The sequence below is a fragment of the Populus alba genome, chromosome 6, assembly GCF_005239225.2.
Source record: "Populus alba chromosome 6, ASM523922v2, whole genome shotgun sequence".
In the NCBI taxonomy this organism is placed as follows: Eukaryota; Viridiplantae; Streptophyta; class Magnoliopsida; order Malpighiales; family Salicaceae; genus Populus; species Populus alba.
Genome location: NC_133289.1, coordinates 20852333 through 20873142, shown reverse-complemented (window position 1 = coordinate 20873142; position 20810 = coordinate 20852333). Strand labels below are relative to the sequence as shown.

At 32.7% G+C, this 20810-nt stretch overlaps 3 protein-coding genes across 5 annotated transcripts; 2 read left to right on the top strand and 1 right to left on the bottom strand.

Moving 5' to 3' along the window:
* Positions 1 to 688: 688 nt before the first annotated feature.
* On the top strand, positions 689 to 3103 carry LOC118030786 (probable leucine-rich repeat receptor-like protein kinase At1g68400). The gene is made up of 2 exons (XM_035035049.2): positions 689 to 2094; positions 2196 to 3103. Exons 1-2 carry the CDS (start codon positions 810 to 812, stop codon positions 2864 to 2866), a joined length of 1956 nt encoding a protein of 651 aa, XP_034890940.1. The 5' UTR covers positions 689 to 809; the 3' UTR covers positions 2867 to 3103.
* A 6001-nt stretch (positions 3104 to 9104) lies between these two features.
* LOC118030785 (acyl-lipid (9-3)-desaturase) lies at positions 9105 to 11264 on the bottom strand. The gene has a single exon (XM_035035047.2). It carries the CDS (start codon positions 10956 to 10958, stop codon positions 9612 to 9614), a length of 1347 nt encoding a protein of 448 aa, XP_034890938.1. The 5' UTR covers positions 10959 to 11264; the 3' UTR covers positions 9105 to 9611.
* Positions 11265 to 17522: 6258 nt separating this feature from the next.
* Positions 17523 to 20624, top strand: LOC118030784 (translation machinery-associated protein 22). Of its 3 annotated transcripts, none has more exons than XM_035035046.1 (8): positions 17523 to 17811; positions 17944 to 18042; positions 18181 to 18245; positions 18926 to 19007; positions 19119 to 19186; positions 19282 to 19365; positions 20282 to 20385; positions 20475 to 20624. In XM_035035046.1, exons 1-7 carry the CDS (start codon positions 17664 to 17666, stop codon positions 20336 to 20338), a joined length of 603 nt encoding a protein of 200 aa, XP_034890937.1. In that variant the 5' UTR covers positions 17523 to 17663; the 3' UTR covers positions 20339 to 20385; positions 20475 to 20624. The 3 variants fall into 3 exon arrangements, with proteins under 3 accessions (XP_034890937.1, XP_034890936.1, XP_034890935.1); XM_035035045.1 differs by having other exon boundaries at positions 20472 to 20624; XM_035035044.2 differs by having other exon boundaries at positions 20282 to 20551.
* Positions 20625 to 20810: the final 186 nt, after the last annotated feature.

Below are 20810 nucleotides of genomic sequence, written 5' to 3'. Positions count from 1 at the left end.
ATTAATTGTTATAATAATAATAGTGATAATTCATCATTTAATATTAGATTTGTTGAGAACTGAATTTCACTGCTTTTCTAAACAATGTATTTTTAATATAATATTCCATATTACTGGTTTGAAAAGTTTATCTGGTTCAATATTTTTTTTTATTTTTTTGTCTTATTATTTTTAAAAATTTTATCATTTAATATTAACTTTTTTTTTATATAAAAAAAGTTATTTAGATTTTTTTTAAACCTATTAAATAAATTAATTCATAACAAGTTAACTCTTAAAATTTTATTTTTCTTGCCTGAGTTTGTAGCATTGCAAAACTCTTCTAGTTATTAATAAATTTTTTTTTTATATTTTTTATGAACATGTTTAATTATGTGATGGAAGACGCACAAATTAAAAAGATATTTGGGAGTGTAATTATGATTTTTTTTCAAAATATTTTTTATTCGGAAATATATCAAAATAATTTTTTATTTTAAAAAATTATTTATGAAATTAATATATTAAAATTATCTAAAAATAAAAAAAAATATTAATTTAAAATAAAAAATAAGTTTTTTAAAATTATTTAAAAATGCTTTCGAAATTAAAAAACAAACAAGATTCGTGTTTTTAGTTTTAAATCAACCCGTACCCCACGCTCCCCTATCTAACACGTAAACGCGGATTAAATATGCCCGTGGTCCAAACATGGCCTTTCTCTCTCCCTCCCTCAGAAATCCAACGGCTACTTATCATCACTCATCCCATTTTACCACAACCTTATATTTTCCTGTTTGTTTTCTCGAGAAAACCAGACCAGAAAGAAAATGTTGTCCAAACAAAACTTTCTTTCGATCTTCTTCATCTTCTCTTGCATCTTCTCTAGTTCTTTATCGAACCCGGATTTTATTACATTACTCTCTTTCAAATCCTCCTTGTTAGACTCATCAAACGCGTTATCCAACTGGGTCAACTCAACTAACCCGTGCATTGATTCCTGGCTTGGTGTCACATGCCATCCCACAACTCACCGAGTCACGAAACTGGTACTTGAGAACTTGAATCTTACTGGCTCGATCGACGCTCTGAGTCAACTCACTCAACTCAGACTCTTAAGCTTAAAACAAAACCACCTCTCCTCTGCTTTCGATTTGAACTTTTCTTATTTGAAAAACCTCAAGCTTCTTTACCTCTCTCACAACCGCCTTTCCGGAAACTTCCCCTCTGGAATCCACTCCCTTCAGCGTCTCCGGAGGCTCGACCTTTCCTATAATTACTTTTATGGCGAGATTCCATTTCCCGAGTTGGCTCAGATGCCTCGGCTACTAACTCTTCGTCTCGATTTCAACTCCTTCACTGGGAAAATTGGACCTTTCAGCCTTTTCCCATCTGGGTCAATCCTAGAATTCAATGTTTCCAATAATTTTCTCTCCGGCGAGATTCCGGCGATATTTTCACGTTTCCCGGTGAGTTCTTTTTCCGGAAATAAGAATCTTTGTGGTAAACCGCTGGCGTTGGATTGTTTTCATCGGAGAGTGGAGAGTGAGCCAGCAAAACCAGGTGATGTAGGAATGAAGAATAAAAATAAGAAGGGAGTGAGTGACTGGGTGGTGTTTCTGATCATCACTGTCGACGCGGTTGCCATTTTGGCAGCGCTCGTGACCATCACGTGCTGCTGTTACTGTAAAAAAAGACGAAACAGTGAGGCCCAGGAGAGAATTAAAAGGAAAGTTAGGCCAGCAGGTTCCCTCAATTCAATGGGTGGATTTTACGGTGGTGGTGGTGGTGGTGGGCGTGACGAGGTGATGGTGGTGTTTGATGGGTGCAAGGGTTTTGGTGATGTGGATGATTTGTTGAAGTCATCAGCTGAGTTGTTAGGAAAAGGATCTGCGGGGACCACTTATAAGGTGGTGGTGGATGGCGGTGATATGATGGTTGTTAAGAGGGTGAGAGAGATGAGAAAGAGAAAGGAGGTTGATAGCTGGTTGAGGATAATTGGAGGGCTAAGGCATTCTAACATTGTGAGCCTAAGAGCTTATTTTGATTCTAATGAGGAGTTGCTTTTGGTCTATGATTTTCTACCAAATGGAAGCTTACACTCTCTCTTGCATGGTTTGTGCTTCTTTCCTTGATTGGATTGTACTAATGATTAGTCGAAGTGATTGTCTTTTATGATATGTTTTGTTCTAAAATTGCTTTGTAATAAATAATAGGGAACAGAGGACCAGGGAGGACTCCATTGGACTGGACAACAAGGTTAAAACTAGCATCAGGTTCTGCACTTGGCCTTGCATTTCTGCATGGCTACAACAAAGCCAAGCATTTCCATGGGAACCTAACATCATCAAACATCGTAGTTGATCACTTGGGAAATGCTTGTGTTTCTGACATTGGTCTCCACCAACTCCTGCATGCCGCATCTATCTCAAACAATGGCTACAAGGCTCCAGAACTAATGCCTAGCAACCAGAATAATGTCAGCCAGAGAAGGTTTACACAAAAATGTGATGTATATAGCTTTGGGGTGATTTTGCTTGAGATATTGACAGGAAAAATGCCAAATGGAGAGGGAGAAACAAGTTTAGTGAAGTGGGTTCAAAGAGTGGCAAGAGAAGAGTGGACTTGGGAGGTGTTTGATTTTGAGTTGTTGAGGTATAAGGAAATGGAGGAGGAAATGGTAGGTCTTATGCAAGTGGCTTTGCTTTGCTTGGCTCCATTTCCAAGAGACCGTCCAAAGATGAGCATGGTGCATATGATGATTGAAGATATTAGGACCAAGGGTGGAAGACAATTAGTTGACCGGAGTTCTATTATGAATGATCTGTCTTCTGATTCATCTCCTTCTCTGTCAGAAAGCACCCTCAATTTCACCAGTGGGAGTTGATTAGTTTATAAAAGAGAGGTGGCAGCTGTTATGTTTGCCTAATTAAGTTCATAATTAGCAGAAAGTGTGCACTTTTAGCAGTTTGACATCATAAGGGAGCTGGGATTTGAGATCGTAAGCCTGGGCCATTTGCAATTCTGTAAAAACAATATAGCATATGAATGAATCTATTTTTCATGGTAGCATGTTTTGATTTATGGAAACTATAGTAGCATATATGCATAATAGATTGAGAAATTCTCGAGTTCTGATTCTTTGAATGAATGACTTCAAGCACTAACCAAAGAGTATTTCTTGTTAGAAAATTAAATGCCAGCAGAAAATTTAGGCGATTGGGATCTTGTAATTCTCGGTTACTATTAAGCTGCTTGACATTTGAACACCTGAGGGTTGAAACTATTGGCACAGACAGTACTGATTGTTGTTGGGGGACACAGAATGGTGAGTTGTTCCTGAGGCAAAAAAACAAAGGGTGATATATCCTCACAGTAGAAAAATCTAAAGACATGGTCACTCTAAGATGTTCATGTCTGTTTGCTTGCTAGTCCTGGGGAACAGGATTTTGGTTGATGCTGATGCTATCATCCTTGGACGATATACTGGTATGAAGAACCATTGCTCAAAAGATTGACACTTTTGTCCAAATTTGAAATGTCAAAAGCAATGTTATTGACGCGTATGGACTACCCAAAAGAGTCGGTTTGGTATCTAATTTTGAGAGGAAAAAACAGGCTTGAATGAGCTGTAGAGTGGTCGTGAACAGCAACACAACGCAACAAAACCAGGAGCTGACGTGAGAAAACCTGGGACGACGATATCAACTTGCGACCATGAATGCAAGACGAATACAAAAAGAAAAGGCCACGAAATCACATGGTTTTTACCTACTTGCTTGAATGCTTATTCATGAGGAGCCAAATTTTCCGTGCATCGATGGGCTGGCAACGGGGGTCCAAACTCCAGACTTGATGTGGCTCCCAGTAGAAATGGAAAAGTGGGAGGTGGTGGCTTTATTCACAGGGAAGGTCCACCATGATCTTTTAAATGGCTAGCAGTTCTTTCAGCTGTGAAATTGATGAACCCAACAACCATTCAAAGCCATTACTTGATTTCTTTCACCTGTACAGAGAAAGAAAAACCAAAATCATCGAATGCAGCCTATACTACAATGAATACCTTAAGTACTTTTGTTATGTTTAGATATTAACTACAATTCACTTCATGAAACAACTTCCAAATGAGAAAGAAATCTGTATCAAAGTTAAATCCATAGTTATACCGACAATATATTAAAATCTAATATGCTAAAAAATAAAGTTTTTTAAGTATTTGGATAGTGAGTAATTACATGTTCATGTCAATATTTTATTTTCTAAAGTTCACGAAGTTAATTGTAGAAGATATAACACCTACAAAACAGTCTTTTTTGATGGGGTTTAGGGACCCTTAAATTATAAAGTTAGTCACTTTTTATGATGTTTCAAAATTTATATATGTTCAAGAATGTGGTTTTTAAGTATTTGGATAATAAATAATTATCAATATTTTTTTAATAGTGGATGGCAGAAAGCCTAACATATGCAAAATAATTCCTTTTAATGGGATTTATGGACCCTCAAGTTATAAAACTAGTCACTTTTAGTAAGAGGTTATAATAAATGAGAGAATGAATTATTAATTATAAGAACATATGTTTTTGTTCTTATAAAGAAAGATAACAAAACATAGTTATAAGCTAATTACATGACTTGCACTCCACCGCGAGTCAAATATTTTTATTTTTCATAAAAAATATATATGCATGTTTTTTCAACACATTCAAATCAAATAATTTATGCACATATATAATCAAATAAACCGAGAACTATGTGTGCTAATAAATAAATAAATAATCATTAATAACACCTAAAAAATAAAACTTGAAAAACCGAGAGATAGATGTTGATAAAAATATTTAATCTCTCAAGATGAGAGATTTACTCAATCATGTTTGCTGATTTTTGTTTATTAAAATATTTTTTATTTAATCAAACGATAAAAAAAATAGATAAACATATTAAATTGATTGAATAAAAAAAAAAAATATGCAAGCTACACATATTAGAAATTTCATCTGAAAATATAATTCATCTATACAAAACATAAAAAAAATCAAAGATGAATAAAAAAACCCTCTTTGAAAATTAAATACATAACAAAAAATCATCATCATTTAAAAAGAACCTATTTAAACAAAATAAAAGAGAAAATGAGTATTAATGTAAATATAATTAAGTTTTAAATAAATAAATCATTAATCAAAATTAAAAAATCAAGAAAAACAAGGGTTAGGTACTGTTGGGTTTGGCAAGCCACACCAACTCGCTTGGCCCATTTTATTAAGGTCCGCATGTTTAAGCCTATTTTTTTAACTACACATACATGTCATCTACCCTATTTTCTTGAAAAAAATAACCAAACGACCTATCATCTATTTTACCTAGATTTTGGCAGCTGTGGTGATCGAAAAATCAGGGTTTCAATTCTTTTAATCCCAAAATCCATTTTCAACCCATTGTTTTTACCCAAAATCCTTATAAAACACCTTAGAAATCATAATAAACCTATCCATGACCTTAAAAAAATCCAAAAAAAAAATTCAACCCGAAACCAAAAATCAACACAAGCTCAAAATTGTTTTTTCACGAATTTTTAAGTTTAAAAAAATACCTAATAAGAACTCCCATCTTCAAATTGAATAATTTGACACAAATATCATCCATGTTGTTGTCTTAAATCGGTGTTAACGATATGTTTCTCTCTCTCTACCGTCAGAATCTACAAATTTATCTTCTCTTAAATCAGGGATAAAAAAATAATAAAAATAAATTTTTTTAAAACCAAAATGAAATTGAAAAAATTTCAAAGGGACTGAAATTGTATAATTTGTGTGATTGTTTAAGTTGGAAGATCAAAGTGTATCTTTTTTGAAATTTATGGCACGCCACTTATATTTACTGTGTTTTTTTTATTTCAATCTTTTCTCTTTTAATTTCACCCTTTCTTAAGAATTCAAAATCAATTATTTTTTAATTAGAATTAAATAGTGCAAATTTTTTTTTAAAAAAAAAATCAAAAAATATAAAATTTTAGATAATATATCCCTGAGGATGAACAGTAAATAATGCAGTGAGAAACTCACCCTATGTAATAAAACGCTGCACTGAATTTAACTCTCTGCTCTTTATTTTGAAATCAATTCCAGCAATCAGTCTTCTTGCAACAGAAACTGGATTCTTGAAGTTGTTGAGGGTTCTCAAAATTCTCATGCAAGTAGTTGAAATCTTGACTCGGAGATGGGAGCAATTTAACATTATCGTTTTCTTGAAGGAAGTCCACGAAACCTGCATTATGAACCATATTTTGCTGTCCAGGTTGGTGTTGTTTTAGGGCACGATAGTGAGCAATTTGATTTTGAGCAGAACTGGAGTCTTGAAGTTGTTGAGGGTTCTCAAGATTCTCATGTAAGAAGGTGAAATCTTGATTCGGAGATGGGAGCAGATTAGCATTACTGTGTTCTTGAAGGAAGTCCACACAACCTGCATTATGAACCATATTTTGCTGTCCAAGTTGCTTCTGTTTTAGGGTATGATAATACGCAATTTGATTTTGAGCGGAACTGGATTCTTGAAGTTGTTGAGGGTTCTCAAAATTCTCATGCAAGAATTTGAGATCTTGATTCGGAGATGGGAGCAATTTAACATTCTTGTTTTCTCGAAGGAAGTCCACAAAGCCTGCATTATGGACCATATTTTGCTGTCCAGGTTGCTGCTGTTTTAGCGTACGATAGAAAGCATTTTTATTTTGAACAAGGTTAAGCTCCGCCTTGAGAGCGTTAAGCCTCTGCGTTAACTCTGAAAGGATACGAGTACAGCCAGTAACAGGATCTCTAACTCGAGCGTTGGCTTCATAAACCATCGAAATAACGGCGTCGGATCTTTTCTCAAGGGGTAGATTCTGGAGGAGGTTGACAATATTATGTAACCCAAAAAGTTTATGGACAGCCTCAAAATCTCTTGTTTTCTCAGCCGGAAAGTAAGGAGCAACAAAACAATCTTCATCGCATTTCCTACGCTGGTTCTTACAAGCAGCACAGGCAGGCCTTTTCATCGTTGTTAAAATCTGTAATATTGCTGGTATCCCGGTTGCTTGAATTGAGAGAGAGGTTACCTGGTGAGAAGGAGAAAAAGAAGGAAGAGAATGTCGATAGAGGGGGAGGGGGAGGGGGGCTAGGGTTTAACTGCCGTATACAATGCTATGTTTACAAAGGTTGTGTCATTGAGGGACGTGGGGTGTTCTTAAATACAGTTTTTGTATTTTGAAAAGGAAAATGAAATTGGTGTTTGGGTTATCTTGAATTTGATCTTGTTTGTTAGTTTTCTTGGAAGTACTAGTCTATTTGTGTTCAAAATCTTGAACGAAGGTTATCTCCAACTAACCCATCAATTTGAAATTTAGACCATCGTGGAAAACAAATATAGTGTTACCCATAAAATGGGATTGAACTGCTCGTAAGTCCTATCTTAATTGCTATGATCTTAATTTTTATTCCTTTCTCGTCATTTTTATTTTTATTTTTTAGCATAACTAGTTAAAAACACGACTCTTGTTAAGAACAAACAGTTCGGGTTAATGGGAGTAGAGACTATGCATGCATGTGTGTAGTTGGTGGCTGAAACGGGAAGGAAATATTTCTAACTAGGCCCTTGTTGGCCAATCAAATGCCACATTAGCAGAGATATGCTAGCATGGTTGTCAAATGTCAGCTTGTTGACGATGGACCTGCCACCGTGAACACAATGCTGTGTTCTGGCAGGATTTGTGCAAAGCGAGGAGAGATAAATCGATCTATAGGAAGTTGAGGTGAAAAGTGATTGAATTATAAGCTTTTTAAATCAAAGATGTGCCTTGTCATTAACATTGTTATCTTAATTCTAATTCTGGGCACTCTAAAAAAAATGTTTATTGCTTTCTTTGATGGTAGAAAAAGGAGCCTAAGACCTGAAAGCTGCAAGAGGAAACTAAATTCGATATAAACAGGGGTAGAGAGTCTAAGATCAGACTCCAACCACATCCTCATGATGTAACAGGGAAGAAAGGCCCTCTCGCGGGTTAAAAAAAACGATGTAATCCTAACGGCAGAATGAAGCCATAGCTCACCAGCCATTGCCAACGATTGTCTTTCCAGATTAAAGAATTGACACCCATGAACTCCCCGATCCTTATCCAAGAGCTGTTGAAAGTTGACACTGACACTACCGTTTTGTTTTCCTCTCTGTGTTTTTTTTCAAATAGAACTTTCGTACCTTTCATTTTAGGATGTTTTTCTCGAACAATTAATAACATAGGGTTTAATGTTGCTCGATGGAATAACAATCCAAGAGGTAATTGATCAAGTGAATGCATGCTGCTGATGCTGGGCCAGCGGACTGCTCGTATGAGCAGTGTGAAGTTTCCATAGTCGTCTTGTTTTTCTTTAGTACCATTAACTGGGAGAAATTCCTACTCTAGTGGTAAGAGGGCACTAGAGGAACATGGGCTTTAATCTCCATCTGTGTGCAAATACACAGCTGTGATTGAGTGAGGTTTCAGACTGATTCCTAGATCCATCTCAAAGCCCTTCAACCACAGCTGTAAAAAGAACAAAGCCAGCATCTTGATTTTCAAGACAAAAAACCATCCGCATGGCTCCTGGGTGGTCCCAGATACGAGCTCCCCATGGAACCACCACTCATTTTTTGGCTTCTTCCCAAATTCCAGTTCATTCTCCATTGACAACCAAACTGCAGTATATTAGCTGCCTTTACCATATTATCAAGAAATGAAAGCAAAGGCAGGGAGGAGATGAGCTAGTATGCTTCTATCAGCTATCCAGAATTCGACAGAACTAAAAACAAATCCAACAATAAAAGACAAATATTGATGCTTCCACAAACGAAAGATTGAAGAAACGGGAGGACCTCGGCAACAAATTGATTTTGGAAAACAGAATAGGAAGGCAAAAATTAATTAAAATGTGATCACCAAGGAAGGAACAAAAACAGATTGGCAGAAGATATTTTCAGTCTAAAATGATTATCGACTTTGCCCAACCACGCCCTCTATCCGTAAAAGTAGAGCATTTAATATGTTAAAACAATAAAAATCAACAGCAATAAAACAGGAAATGAGGAATGGGAGAGTGAGGAGGCAATTTCGGTAGACAAGAAAGAAAGGCTCATCTTCAAAGTTAAACTTTGGCAATGAACAAATTACTTACTATTGGTTCTGACAATAATGAAGTTCTAAACAAGCCAAAACTTGACGGGAGTTGAAGCCAATAAAGACTTTAAATAAAAAAATACAAAAAAAAACACACAGAAGGCTACTAAAAGCAAGACTAAATGAGAAGATAGCGCTCCACATTCTACTAATCCTTTAGCTGCGATGCTGAGCAGAAACAAGAGAGAACTACTTCAGCCTGCAGTGAAGATTATGAATGATTTTCTCCTAATCCAAAACTAAATAAACATGCAGCTTAAATAATAAAAACCAGTTCAAGCCTTCAAGGAGTGACAGATAAATTATTCTTCCACTGAAACCAAGGATAACCACCCTCGGACATCAATCGAATGAAGCTATCAATACCCAAATCAGATCAGAATCTCAAATAGGTAGAAATAACAGCCATGCCAAGACTCCATAAAGCTTCACGAGGCCCCCTATCTCATCCATGAGTATTAACAGCTTCCCACACCAAATTCTTTGGAACAGGATTGGTAAGATCCCTAGCTTGCAAGGCTGCAGTCCGGAGAGTCTGCAAGGTCATTGCATTGGCCTTCCAGAATGATACCATATTGTATGGCAAATTGTGCTTCTTACAAAGCTCCCTGATGAACGGTGAGACTCTTCTAAGTTGGCATCGAGGCAAGCGGGGAAAGAGATGGTGCTCAACCTGAAATTGCAATCCACCATGAAACCAATCCATCCAAGGCGAGCATGATATATTCAATGTTCCCTCAGTTTGTTTCTCAAACCAATTGTTCCCACTAGGCGGACCAACATAAACACTTGATGAGAAATGATTCAGACAGAACTGAACATGCTGAATCCCAGTAACACTAAAACTGGCAACAACAAACATGATTCTCTCCCCCCAACTGGGCAGGCAGGAAACAAGCAGAGGATACCAAATCCAGAACACAACTAAACCCAAAAACTCCAGGCCCCTGTTAGTCGCCAATTTCTTCTTAGATAACAAAATCAAGAAAGACTGCGCGAACAAATTAATCCTCGCCAAACACATTACAGGATAAAATGTCCAATGTTGATAACTAACCAAGAACCTAGAAGCAGAATCGAAATTCAACTTCCTATCATAAAAACAAGAAGTAATTGAACTGAAAAACTTAGAAGATACCGCGAAAAAAGGCATGTGCTGCAGATCTGGATCATAATCAAGACTATTACAAGCAATGTGATGTGCATTATGGTTACACTTCCACCATCCAATACCAACCCCTGCAAGGCAATTCCCACTTAAGATCTGCACGAGACAATTGAATCCACGGCTACTCATAACCTGATAATGACCGGAATCATGCCCAATCCACCCACTTTGTATCCACATAAGCCCCATTAACGCACCACAAACTAAACGAACCGATCTACTATCAGAGCACAAAACACCATAAACACTGAGACCAAACATCATTACAATTACACAAAGAGTAACAAACACCACATGTCCTTTTTTCTCAAAAAGACCCGATTTTGAGAACTCGGCAGCGAGTTTTCTAAAATCTTCCGATACCTCACTAACAGTGTAGTCTTTGAGATAAAACCCAGTAAAGAATTTGTCAAGGTATTTCCACGCAGTCCCTGGATGGTAAGCAACAAACGCATCAGTGACATCTTGGCCTGCAAGACTCAACAATGGAAGCTGGCCTCCAGGGTGGTCATTAGCCCAGTAAGTGACATTGTAGATCTTGCCCTGTATAGAGATCCATAGATCTCCTGCTGTATTGTGTTTTTCAAGCTCTTCTTTTGTAATGTACCTCTTCGTCTCTGCCATTGTAGAGAGGATCGGAGGACTGTGTTTCACTCTGTTTTTTTTCCTCTCCTCCTTTCTTTGAAGTGAAAGGAAGAGACTTTTTTGTCTGGGGTGTCAGCGAGTGGTGGAGGAGAGCGAAGAGAGCCTCTTGATTTTCTTAATTTATAGAGGCTTGTTACTGTTGTTTGATAATTTTAATGTTTTTATTGTCTTTTGAGTTTTTCTTTATCTCTATTCTCGGGTCTGGGTTTATGTGCTGGATTTCAGTTAGCTAATAGCGAGGCTAGAATGAAGATGCACTGCACCATGGACACTTGTTTACAGTAATAAGATTTGCGAGGAGGCGTGGATAGAGATCACGAGCTAGAAATAGAGAACAGAAACCTTAGTTAATTAGTTACAAAACCAAATCTAGAAGCGACCAGGCTCAAGTCTTAGAGAAATTCGGATCGATCTAAATTTTAGATTTTTTAAAAAAAATTATAATATTATTTTTGATAAAAAAAAAAAAGTTTTTATTGATCCGACTTTGTCAGTGAGTCACAGGAACACTAGAGAGGCATGAGCAATTTCCTTTTTTCTCACCTTTGATGTGGTATGGATTCATCATGGGATGATATTTTTTTTATTTTATTTTTTACAAGTTAATCCTATCTGAAGATTAAAACATATTCTCATGGATGTTAAACTGAATTATCTGATATTGTGCCAAGTAAGCAGATATAATCTTTGCTCGTATCTAAATTTGAAAGAGTTATGAAAAAATAAAAGTTATAAAAATTAATATGATTGGGAGTGTGGTTATAATTATTTTTCAAAATATTTTTTATATTAAAATACATTAAGATAATATTTTTTTTATTTTTAAAAAATTATTTTTGAAATCAGCGTATCAGACAATCTAAAATATAAAAAAAAATTAAATTTTTTTATAAAACATAATTTACACTGTTTTTTTCCGAACAATATGATCAATCAAGGCCATGATTTTTTTATTTTTATTTTGCTAGTGAAAGTCATGACTCTTTTAAAGGAAGAAGAAGAAGAAGAAACATTTATTCGGATGCCTACTTTAACCATTGACGAGAGATGCCTCGAAATTTTACTTGCTTTAAGGTGCATGTGTTAAGGTGGTATCTTGACCTACATATTAAATTAAATTAAGGGTAAAGTATTCTATCAAAATAGATTTTTAAAAATAATAAAATGAACATAGTACTTCTTTATATATACACACACGTACAAACACACACATGAACTAATCATTGTTTTCTTTCTTTCACTTCATTTTATAATTAGAGTTTATCCTAAGTGTTATTCAGCTGATATAATAAAAATACATTTAAAAAAAAATTAAAAAAAAAGCTTGAGTAAACTTAACAGCCAACTTTTATAAACAAATAAAACACGTGACTTAGTACATGAAATTAGGATAATCTCATTAATAGTAAAGCAAAAAAAATATTCAAAAAATACTTAAAAAAAAAATAAAAAATCAACTCGGATTAATTTTTTAGATATATAACTCTAGTTATGAAACTAACACAAACTTGAAAAAGTAAAGAAATAAGATTCTTAACCAAACAAATATTGAGGGATGAAAATGAGAACAAAAGAGTCAATAAAAAAAACAATGCAAAAAAAAAAATAGCAATTAAAAGAATTATGACTAAATTCAATATAAAAACCAACTGAAATTAAATGTTAAAGGAAATTTTAAATGAAATTAAATGTTTAGGAATTGAATTAAAAAAAAAAGCAAATCAATTAAGAAAATGATTAAAATAGCAATTAAAAGAACTTGCACAAAATTCAATGAAAAGAAATTCTCAATGATGGAATTGAAGAAAAACAAATAAATCAACAAAATGATTGAAAAAAAATAGCAATTAAAAGAATAAAAACAAAATTTGATTTTAAAAAAAATAACAAAATCAAACAACCATGAAAAAAATAAAATAAAAATCAATTATAAACAATTGATATAAATAAAATAATTGCAATCAAGAGAAAAATGTGTTAATCAAAAGAAAAAAAATGAATGGCTAATATAGTTTTTTGCATAGCCAGCACACAATTTGAATAAAAAAAGAAAAAAATCAATTGACATCAAACCATGCCTTACTATTATACACGCATCATCTAAAATTAAAAAAGATATCGAGACACATCAAATGATGTAATGAAAGCTTGATTTCGACCACCATTACAAATCACACGAGTTGCTCGAAGACAGTAAAGCATTCAAGAGTCCTGCACCAATTTTATTTTTTTTAATTATCTACTTACTTACTATATTCAAAGTTGTTTGCTTGTAAAATAATCATGTTTTCTAGATCTTCAGTAATTTGTAGCAGCACATCTATGACCCGATTCAAAACATCAAAATACACACAAAAAGAAAAAAGAAATGAAAGTATTGTTCATGAACAGAGGAATATACCACATGGATATGCGCCATATAACAAACAGAAAGATCAAGATAAGTCATCATAACCTCCCATTGCTCCTTGGATTTGACGTTTCTTGTTCCACTTTCAACACAGAAACCCCACCTCCCAGAAGAAGAAGAAGAAGAAGAACCGATGAAAAACGATGATGCGTAGGTGGCCTTGTCTTTCTATTTATAAACAGACTGCTGCCATGTTAGTGGGGTTACAGTCCTCTTGCAGTCCATGCACTTTCTCCACAGCTGTTTTTACTTTTTACTGCGTTAACATGGAAGAAATTGGATCCCTTTTGTTGCCTAGTTATGCTAGTCAATTCCCAGCACGTTGCTGCTGCAGGAATTATTTTTTTTAATAATATTATTAAACTTAGTTAAGATCAATTTAACTTATTTATAATACTGGCTGCAGAAGTTTTTTAAAGTATTTTTCATTTAAAAATATATTAAAATAATATTTTTTATTTTTTAAAAATTATTTTTGATACCAGCACTTCAAAATGATCAAAACATACAAATTTAAAGCAAATAAATAAATAATTTTTTAAAATATTTTTACAATACAAAAAACAAACTAATCATTAAGAGCTTGTTTGGTAATGTTGTTGCGATTGCATTTCAAATAACTTTTCGTACTAAAATGTATGTTAATAATATTTTTTTATTTTTTTAAAATTATTTTTAACATTAGTACATTATAATAATTTGAAAACACTAAAAATATATTAATTTAAAAATAATAAAAAATTAAATATTTTTGAATTTAAAATATAGAAATAAACAGGCCTTAAATTATTGCGGTGACCCAGCCACACGAGTTTCAAAGCAAATTTTGTGGGAGGTGATCGGCTGTATTCCAGGAGACTCGGTGGGTGCGAGAAAAAATATATTTAAGAAAACAACACTTTTTTTATAACAAAAAATTCAAAAACAATGATGCTATGGTCGAATCAAGTAAGTCTTCCCAACGTGGCCTCTGTCATGGCTCTAAGGTATAAATATTTTTTTATTTAGCCAGAGCTTTATTTTTCTTAGCCATTAATAATCTTTCCTTCTTCGTTATAGTCTTTTTAATTTATGAGAGAGCACAATCTTTTTTTATGAAAAGTCCAATCATCTAGCTAATATGAAAAAAAAAAAATTTGTATTATAGATGCATTTTTTGTATCATAATTTTTTTTATTTGGAAAATAAAAAGATGTTATTTATGCTTAATAAAATAAATTAAAAATATACAGCATGATAAATACAAAAAAAAATATTAACACTAATTAGATAATAAAATGAAAGACTAATCTTCCTAAGAAAATAAAGATAATGCAAACATAAATTTTTTTTAAAAAAATAATGAATGAATAGTTAACTAAATAGTGTAGGTATCATACTAGTCATACGAATACGAGCCTTGCAATATTTTTACTTTATAAATTATATAAATAAATTTTACTTTATAAATTGAAAAAAATAAATTTTTTACCATGATAATAAAAAATAATAGTTAATGAGTATTAAACAAGAACATGAAAAGTGTTGATATGTTAACGTGCCTTGGTATTATATACGAAAGTGGTTCTAAACTTAAGAAGAAATAATAAAAAAAAATAGTGAAACCCACCACTAGGTCCCACGTTAAAATCATTATCTGGTGGCTCACAATCTAACATTTTTTTTTTTTATTTACCGTTTCTTTATATATCATACCTATCAAGTATCGAGCAAATACATAAAGATAAAAATAAAACAGTATTCATTTGAAAAGGAAAAAAAGATAAACGGAAATATTTAAGGGACATAATATAGAAGTACTTGCTTCATATAAGGATTATGATTTTAATCAGCATAGCCACCATCTATTATTCTCAAAATATTTTTTTATTTAAAAAAAATTATTTTTCACATTGACATATTAAAATCATTCAAACACATAAAAAATTAATTTAAAACTAAAATAATTTTTTAAAAATTTTAAAAATACATTTGGATCATGATGTCGAACACCACCTTAATAGAATAAGTTTTTCATATAGTTTGATTGAGAGTTAAAGTGTTCAACAATAATGATTTATTTATAATATTTGTATTATTTGACTTGATCTAACATGTCAAAAATAAATAATATAGATATTACATATGATAGGTAAACAAATATATTTAAAATAAATATCACGAATCAAATAACTGATTGAGATTTTTGAAACCTGATAAATACCATATATCAATCCTCTTGATATAAATACTCTCTTTCGTTCTCTTTTTATTTTTTTCTCTCTCGTTATTCTCTTGTTTCTTTCTCGACTTGTATACCCTAAACCTAAACATCAACCAACTCTGTCTATTTTTTAACAAATTAAAACTATCAATTTCTTTATATTATCTTTGTAATCAAAACCTCAACTTGATTTGGAAAGACCTCCATCATAATCCTGTTAATCTAACCTTTTAAAAAATCAAAACTTTGATTGTAAACTCTCTCTATCTCTCTCTCTCTCTCCATTTTTATTTTAACACAACACCTATCCCTTTGTTGCTTCTCTTTCAAATCCATATGCTGCTATATTTTTCTCAAAAAAAAATTAATTTGATGTTTGATTGTAGGTTATAGACCAACCTGAACAGAAGTTTACAAAGTTGGAGGGCTACAAATTCAATAAGTCTAGGGATCTAGGCTTCTGTGACCAGTTTTGTCTATAACCTCTACTCTATTGGATCCATAATTTTTCTTTCTTTTTTTACTCTTTTTACAGCGAAAAAAATGATTTCTCCATAGAGAATTCATGCAAAATATAATACATCTCAACAATCAATACATTTGTTACATTTAACATGCATTTTTCTCTAGCAAATTTTATTTTTGACACACTCATCTTATATTTTACTTTGAAATAACCCTTTTATTGCTACTGAGAAATCAAATTATCCAGCATTCAATTTCTTATTAACAAATTCCAGTGATCACGATGATAAAATATATGATTTAGTATGTGTTTTAGTATGATTTAGTATGTGTTTTACATTGTTTTATTGTTAATTTATTAAACTCAAATCTTAATTTTAATTAAGTACAATCCATGAAAATTTTAATAATATAAATTTAGCTCTTGAATATTTATAATATTCACAAAATTTTTAGTCTAATCCGATATATTCAATTGCTCGAAATCAATTTAAATAAAAATTAAATAGATTGTGTTTTGAATTTATAAAATATCATGAATTATTAATTTAAACCTGACTCAATTATACCAATAAACAATAAACAACCCAAATTGAAATCACCTTAAAATGAGAATAATATCATACGTTAATCTATGGAAATCATCTATCTAAAATTTTAAATTTACTTTGCAATAGAAGTTTGATTTATAAATTTGAATATATGATACTAAAAAATAATAATTATTAATCATTAATTAAGAACATCAAAAGCTAGCCCCCCTCGGTACCATACACGAAAGCGACTCATAATTTTCTTAATTTATTTTATTGTTATTTATTACTTTTTTATATATTCTCTCTATCAGTGTCAAGTAATATATAATATTAGTTATAGATAATGAATGTATTCCTTTTAAAGTATATGATACAAATCATCTAATGAACAGTGATCACATATTTTAATATAATATAAATAATTTTTAAATATAAAAATAATTTTGAAAGAGTCGTGTATATATAATAGTGTCAATCACTAATATTTTATCAATTAGCAAAGATTGCTGGTATTTAATAATTACATAATTGTATATTTTAAAACTAGATTTAGTATTAATATTATTTTAAATATGATTTAGAAAAATGAAATATTTTTTTTATTTTTCTATAATAATTAATTAAAATTCTAGTTACAAGATAAAATTATAAAATAAAAATAAAATTTTATTTTATTTGATGCAATAAAAACACGAATGATAATTATAAATGTACTATGCTGAAATGGATTCACGTATATATATAAAAAAAACTTTATTATAGTGTTTGGTATTAATTATTTTTTAAAATATTTTTTATTTAAAAATATATCGAAATAATATTTTTTAAAATCTATTTTTAATATTAACATATTAAATAATTTAATTTTTTTAATAATTTAAAAATAAAAATAAAAATTTGGAATTTATACAGCGTTCCGAAACGCGACTTTCAACTTTCCCAAAACAGCAGCAGTAGAATCGGTTCTCTTTTCCCCTTCGGTCACCAAAACAACATCACTGTACTTCTGCACAAATCAATACCGATCTCCACAACACAAAACTCCCAGAATCAGTTTCGCTCAGAATTCCATGGCAGAGAAACCTGAGCCAGTGAAAGTGCTATACTGTCCAATATGTTCTCTCCCTGCAGAGTATTGTGAATTCGGTCCTGATTTCGAGAAGTGCAAGCCTTGGCTCGTCATAAACGCCCCTGAACTCTACCCTGATCTCCTTAAAGGTACGCCCTTTATTTTTCTTTTGTTTCAATCTTGAAAACCCAGAAGTCCTATGTTTGTTTCCTGCTGCAGTAACTGGTAAAAAGACGCAAATAATTGATTTTTTTTTTTAATTTTGGTTTTTAATTTGGCAGAGGCTAATGAGAAGGAGGCCGAGAGGGTTTCTGAGCAACTGCAATCAGCTGGAATTTCCTCAAGTGGTGCCGATGGGGCAGCTTCTTATGTTCAATCTGGTAACTCTTGTTTTTTACACTGTTCCACTAAAGGATTTTTGTTTTTAATGTGTGCTTGTTTCAGGAAATAATACACTGGGCATTATTACTTTTGTTCTCCAAAAATTTATCTTTTTGTTGCATTTTTTTTTGTTTCAGGAGTGACATCGTCATCTAAGCAAGAAGAAGTGAAAAGGCTTCCAGGTGGAAAAATCAAGAAGAAAGTAAGCACTTATTTTGTTTCTGTTTTTTGTTATGTTATGTTACTTGTAATTCTACTTAATGGGTTCGTACAAGATGCTTCTGATCTTCATGTTCAGAGATATGTTAAAGCATGTCTCACGGTAAAAGGGGGAGAAAAGGATAGATAGCGGGGTGTAAGTGTGTCGTTGTTGTTTCTTGAAAATGCTATCAGGTTTTCATTCTTTGATAGCATAGCATTGCAGTTGAGCTTGGCCAAAGGCACGTGAAGTTTGGAATTATAAAAACGAGTTTTATGATTTTTGATAAGTTCAACTAGCAACCATTATCAACAGTCTTCAGTTTGAAGATGAGACATTGACTTTCTCTGTGACTTGATGATGCTCCAAAAGCTCTTAATACATCTGATCATGCATGTGGTCCATTTTCTCTGTCATATTCTTCACATCCTCCTGTCTTAAAATTTCAACATAGGTGCATTACAGGCTTGCTTCTTGTTAATATGGTGCCAATTATGTGTTGGAAGACTCTTGTCTCTCTGTATTTTTTATTCTTTTTTGGATAACTGGCTTTTGTCTCATCAATGAAAAATAGTATTGATTATTGGCCTGTTGTTTATGAGATGGCGTTGTAGTGGATTTAATTTTTAGGTGAAATATAATGATCTGGTATTATTGGATGACCTCTTCTTTTCACTGTACAGGCTAGGCAAGAAGTTGTAATCGAAAAGGTTGTTCGCAACAAGCGCAAATGTATCACCATTATTAAAGGATTGGACCTATTTGGTAAGCTGGATGTTGAGTTGACTTCAAATCATTATCTTGTGGTTTCATGGGTTGATTACTAATTGCCAAAGTTACTTAATTTTTCTCATGTTATGAAATATTTTTGTTCAGGTATTAAACTGAGTGATGCTTCCAAAAAGCTTGGGAAAAAGTTTGCTACTGGAGCATCTGTTGTTAAGGTGCACCAAATGCCTCTTATGACTATCCAATTTCTTTCCTTTTTATTCCACTGAATGATACGTTTTTTCTTTTTTAATTGCTTGGTCATTTTCAGGGTCCAACAGAGAAGGAACAGATTGATGTTCAAGGAGATATAGCTTATGATATCGTGGAATTTATCACAGAGACTTGGCCTGATGTAATTTCTTCAAGCAACCTTTTCTTTCTTCTCGTTATCCTCCCTGACTTTCTTCCTTTTAGTTGTCTTACTATCATCTAGGCATAGGATGTTTTTAAATTACCGATAAGAAACACATCCAAATTCACCTTACTAAAGATTGTGTGTGTGTCTTGCACTGTGGTTGAGTTGCCAAAAAGCAAGTTTTGAGTCAAAAGTTGATTTGTGGGTGTTTAGTTAACTATACAAAACCATGATTTTGAAGCCTCGAGACTCTTAAAACCATGGTTTTCAGAGCTGAATCCCAAGTAGAGCTGTGCACATAAGCAGTTGAAGCATTCAGTTTTAAGTTCTTTGCTGACTTGAAAGTTTATCATCTTGCTTTTGAGTTACATGTCAGAGGCTTTGCATTGCTAACGTAGTTATAGCTTGATATTGATGCTAAAGAAAGATTTTATGTGTCCAGTTCTGTTAGGGAAAGATCCATACTAGTCTATACAAAGTTTACAAACTTTGCCAGAAGTTCTTGTACTCATTTAATGGCTCTACTACATTTTGATTTATCAAGCATGCTGTAGTAATTATGTTAGGAATAGTGTGTTCTTTATTGGACTATGTACACACTAAATCATGGTGCAGTTATGTGATTGGTGTTCTTTGGAATAATTCTTTTGAAATTTTATTTGTAAGAGCAGAAATTGATGTTCGGAAATTACAAAATCAAGAGTTGCTTAGGTTGTTGTGAAGAGCTTCAGGATAATGCTTCCCCCCCCCCCCCCCAATGAGCGGAACTTCTTTTTGTTCTTACAAAAATATCGGTTTTTTATCTTTAAATTTTCATCGTAGCAGTAGAGCTAGAGCTAGTCAACTGAATGCCTCCTTTTTGCCCCCCTCTTTCATGCGTAACTGACTTAAGTTTCACTGTTCTTCTTTCCAGGTTCCTGAAACCGCCATTTACTTCATTGAGGACGGGAAAAAGGTTCCAGCTGCTTGATGCGTGCATTCCAAATGAAAGTCGGATTGATTTTTGATTTTGAAATGGTATATTTATAAATCAGCGTTATTTACAGAATGTAACTTCAGATTATTACTTTTGCTTGGATGAATTCTCACAAAATCAATTTTAGTAGGGGAGAAAGAGCAATGGATGCATGCATCAATGAATCTGGAGTATCTTATGTCTTCAATAAATCCATGAATTTTGTCACCGAATACATGGTAAATTAAATAACAAGTGGTGATTTTGTGTCGGCTAGAGCTAGCTGTACACCTTCTCCCGATACCTCATTCAAAGCTTTATGTTAATGCCGAGGAAGAAATCCACTTTTTTATGTAATCACGTAGACTCTTAGTTTGTATGGTTATATACAAAAAACATAGCTTTTAATATAATAGATATATTATTAATAGTATAATATTCTTGTGAGCCATAATCGTCAATATAGTCTATTATACAAACTACATCA